Here is a 5,000-nt window from a genome sequence, read left to right as displayed (position 1 = left end):
TGTTGTCAACATAGATAGTAATGTTGTCAACATAGATAGTAATGTTGTAAAGATAGTACTGTTGTAAAGATAGTACTGTTGTAAACATAGATAGTAATGTTGTAAAGATAGTACTGTTGTCAACATAGATAGTACTGTTGTCAACATAGATAGTAATGTTGTAAAGATAGTACTGTTGTTAACATAGATAGTAATGTTGTAAAGATAGTACTGTTGTTAACATAGATAGTACTGTTGTCAACATAGATAGTACTGTTGTCAACATAGATAGAACTGTTGTCAACATAGATAGAACTGTTGTCAACATAGATAGTAATGTTGTAAAGATAGTACTGTTGTAAACATAGATGGTACTGTTGTAAAGATAGTACTGTTGTAAAGATAGTACTGTTGTAAACATAGATGGTACTGTTGTCAACATAGATAGAACTGTTGTCAACATAGATAGTACTGTTGTCAACATAGATAGAACTGTTGTCAACATAGATAGTAATGTTGTAAAGATAGTACTGTTGTAAACATAGATGGTACTGTTGTAAAGATAGTACTGTTGTAAAGATAGTACTGTTGTAAAGATAGTACTGTTGTAAACATAGATGGTACTGTTGTCAACATAGATAGAACTGTTGTCAACATAGATAGTAATGTTGTAAAGATAGTTCTGTTGTAAACATAGATGGTACTGTTGTAAAGATAGTACTGTTGTAAAGATAGTACTGTTGTAAAGATAGTACTGTTGTAAACATAGATAGTACTGTTGTCAACATAGATAGTAATGTTGTCAACAAAGATAGTACTGTTGTCAACATAGATAGTAATGTTGTAAAGATAGTACTGTTGTAAAGATAGTACTGTTGTAAAGATAGTACTGTTGTCAACATAGATAGTACTGTTGTCAACATAGATAGTAATGTTGTCAACATAGATAGTAATGTTGTAAAGATAGTACTGTTGTCAACATAGATAGTACTGTTGTCAACATAGATAGTAATGTTGTCAACATAGATAGTACTGTTGTCAACATAGATAGTAATGTTGTCAACATAGATAGTAATGTTGTAAAGATAGTACTGTTGTCAACATAGATAGTACTGTTGTCAACATAGATAGTACTGTTGTCAACATAGATAGTAATGTTGTCAACATAGATAGTAATGTTGTAAAGATAGTACTGTTGTCAACATAGATAGTACTGTTGTCAACATAGATAGTACTGTTGTCAACATAGATAGTAATGTTGTCAACATAGATAGTAATGTTGTCAACAAAGATAGTACTGTTGTCAACATAGATAGTACTGTTGTCAACATAGATAGTAATGTTGTAAAGATAGTACTGTTGTCAACATAGTACTGTTGTCAACATAGATAGTAATGTTGTCAACATAGATAGTAATGTTGTAAAGATAGTACTGTTGTAAAGATAGTACTGTTGTAAACATAGATAGTAATGTTGTAAAGATAGTACTGTTGTCAACATAGATAGTACTGTTGTCAACATAGATAGTAATGTTGTAAAGATAGTACTGTTGTTAACATAGATAGTAATGTTGTAAAGATAGTACTGTTGTAAAGATAGTACTGTTGTCAACATAGATAGTACTGTTGTCAAATAGATAGTACTGTTGTCAACATAGATAGTACTGTTGTCAGCATAGATAGTAGGTCAGGTGTGACTCACCTGTACACGATCTTGTGCTCGTGCAGGAACTGAAGACCCAGAACGACACATGCAGAATAGAAGCTGCAACAAGAAGAAAACATTAGAGACGAACAAGACGTTGTTGAAGCAAAAACATCAGATCAATGAAGTGATTGATTCAACATTTCAAATGTATTGATTAAATCAGTTTGTGTGCTGCAGTTAAACCTCCGGCCACTAGTTGGCAACGTTGGTCGTTTACATGATACACATCACCACACTCTTGACACACACACAAATCTCTTTAAACACACACAACTATTGACACACACAACTATTGACAAACACACTCTTGACACACACTCTTGACACACACACACTCTTGAAACACACACACTCTTGACACATACACTTGAAACACACACACTCTTGACACACACACTCTTGACACACACACACTCTTGAAACACACACACTCTTGACACACACACACTTACACGGCGCGTGGCTCGGTGAACACGTCAGTGTGTATGTGCATCATCAAGTCTCCTCCAGCCGTGTACTCCATGACGAAGCAAACGTGCTCCGACGTCTGAAAACACGCCAGCAGGTTGACCAGGAACGGATGGTGAGACAGGTTGACGACCTCGAAGATACGCTTCTCACACATGAGGCTGAGGACGAGAGGAACATGTCGGATGAAGGTGGTGTGATGTAGGATGAAGGTGGTGTGATGTTGGATGAAGGTGGCGTGATGTAGGATGAAGGTGGTGTGATGTTGGATGAAGGTGGTGTGATGTTGGATGAAGGTGGCGTGATGTTGGATGAAGGTGGCGTGATGTCGGATGAAGGTGGTGTGATGTCGGATGAAGGTGGCGTGATGTCGGATGAAGGTGGTGTGATGTAGGATGAAGGTGGTGTGATGTTGGATGAAGGTGGTGTGATGTTGGATGAAGGTGGCGTGATGTCGGATGAAGGTGGTGTGATGTCGGATGAAGGTGGTGTGATGTTGGATGAAGGTGGCGTGATGTTGGATGAAGGTGGTGTGATGTAGGATGAAGGTGGTGTGATGTCGGATGAAGGTGGTGTGATGTCGGATGAAGGTCATGTGAAGTTGTGATGAAGGTCGGATGATGTTGGATGAAGGTGGCGTGATGTTGGATGAAGGTAGTGTGATGTCGGATGAAGGTGGTGTGATGTTGGATGAAGGTAGTGTGATGTAGGATGAAGATGGTGTGATGTCGGATGAAGGTGGTGTGATGTCGGATGAAGGTGGTGTGATGTCGGATGAAGGTGGTGTGATGTCGGATGAAGGTCTTGTGATGTTGGATGAAGATCTTGTGATGTTGGATGAAGGTGGTGTGATGTCGGATGAAGGTGGTGTGATGTCGGATGAAGGTGGTGTGATGTTGGATGAAGGTGGTGTGATGTAGGATGAAGGTGGCGTGATGTTGGATGAAGGTGGTGTGATGTAGGATGAAGATCTTGTGATGTTGGATGAAGATCTTGTGATGTCGGATGAAGGTGGTGTGATGTCGGATGAAGGTGGTGTGATGTCGGATGAAGGTGGTGTGATGTTGGATGAAGGTGGTGTGATGTAGGATGAAGGTGGCGTGATGTTGGATGAAGGTGGTGTGATGTAGGATGAAGGTGGTGTGATGTTGGATGAAGGTGGTGTGATGTAGGATGAAGGTCTTGTGATGTCGGATGATGGTGGTGTGATGTTGGATGAAGATCTTGTGATGTCGGATGAAGGTGGTGTGATGTTGGATGAAGATCTTGTGATGTCGGATGAAGATCTTGTGATGTTGGATGAAGATCTTGTGATGTTGGATGAAGATCTTGTGATGTCGGATGAAGGTGGTGTGATGTCGGATGAAGGTCTTGTGATGTTGGATGAAGATCTTGTGATGTCGGATGAAGGTGGTGTGATGTAGGATGAAGGTGGTGTGATGTAGGATGAAGGTGGTGTGATGTCGGATGAAGGTGGTGTGATGTAGGATGAAGGTGGTGTGATGTCGGATGAAGGTCTTGTGATGTTGGATGAAGGTGGTGTGATGTAGGATGAAGGTGGTGTGATGTCGGATGAAGGTGGTGTGATGTAGGATGAAGGTGGTGTGATGTCGGATGAAGGTCTTGTGATGTTGGATGAAGGTGGTGTGATGTTGGATGAAGGTGGTGTGATGTCGGATGAAGGTGGTGTGATGTAGGATGAAGGTGGTGTGATGTCGGATGAAGGTCTTGTGATGTTGGATGAAGGTGGTGTGATGTTGGATGAAGGTGGTGTGATGTCGGATGAAGGTTGGATGAAGGTTGGATGAAGGTGGTGTGATGTCGGATGAAGATCTTGTGATGTCGGATGAAGATCTTGTGATGTCGGATGAAGGTGGTGTGATGTCGGATGAAGGTTGGATGAAGGTTGGATGAAGGTTGGATGAAGGTGGTGTGATGTCGGATGAAGATCTTGTGATGTCGGATGAAGTTGGTGTGATGTCGGATGAAGGTCTTGTGATGTTGGATGAAGGTGGTGTGATGTCGGATGAAGGTCTTGTGATGTCGGATGAAGGTGGTGTGATGTCGGATGAAGGTCTTGTGATGTCGGATGAAGGTGGTGTGATGTCGGATGAAGATCTTGTGATGTCGGATGAAGGTGGTGTGATGTCGGATGAAGGTCTTGTGATGTTGGATGAAGGTGGTGTGATGTCGGATGAAGGTGGTGTGATGTCGGATGAAGGTGGTGTGATGTCGGATGAAGGTCTTGTGATGTCGGATGAAGGTCTTGTGATGTCGGATGAAGGTGGTGTGATGTCGGATGAAGGTCTTGTGATGTCGGATGAAGGTGGTGTGATGTCGGATGAAGGTTGGATGAAGGTTGGATGAAGGTTGGATGAAGGTGGTGTGATGTCGGATGAAGATCTTGTGATGTCGGATGAAGGTGGTGTGATGTCGGATGAAGGTCTTGTGATGTTGGATGAAGGTGGTGTGATGTCGGATGAAGGTGGTGTGATGTCGGATGAAGGTGGTGTGATGTCGGATGAAGGTCTTGTGATGTCGGATGAAGGTCTTGTGATGTCGGATGAAGGTGGTGTGATGTCGGATGAAGGTCTTGTGATGTCGGATGAAGGTGGTGTGATGTCGGATGAAGGTTGGATGAAGGTTGGATGAAGGTTGGATGAAGGTGGTGTGATGTCGGATGAAGATCTTGTGATGTCGGATGAAGTTGGTGTGATGTCGGATGAAGGTCTTGTGATGTTGGATGAAGGTGGTGTGATGTCGGATGAAGGTCTTGTGATGTCGGATGAAGATGGTGTGATGTCGGATGAAGGTCTTGTGATGTCGGATGAAGGTGGTGTGATGTC

General features: G+C 42.0%; 1 protein-coding gene across 2 annotated transcripts in view; it reads right to left on the bottom strand.

Annotated features, from left to right (window-relative positions):
- pkn1a (protein kinase N1a) overlaps positions 1-5,000 on the bottom strand; it is a 60,771-nt gene that overhangs the window by 6,113 nt on the left and 49,658 nt on the right. For both annotated transcript variants that reach the window (XM_087787028.1, XM_087787021.1), the window contains exons 17-18: positions 2,139-2,315; positions 1,681-1,743 (exon numbers count right to left, since the gene is read on the bottom strand). In XM_087787028.1, coding sequence (XP_087643154.1) covers positions 1,681-1,743; positions 2,139-2,315 — 240 coding nt within the window. The remainder of the gene's footprint in view (positions 1-1,680; positions 1,744-2,138; positions 2,316-5,000) is intronic.

The sequence above is a fragment of the Callionymus lyra genome, chromosome 1, assembly GCF_982586985.1.
Source record: "Callionymus lyra chromosome 1, fCalLyr1.hap1.1, whole genome shotgun sequence".
Taxonomy (NCBI): Eukaryota; Metazoa; Chordata; class Actinopteri; order Syngnathiformes; family Callionymidae; genus Callionymus; species Callionymus lyra.
Note: the sequence above shows the minus strand (reverse complement) of the source record. Positions and strands in the feature narration are given on the sequence as shown.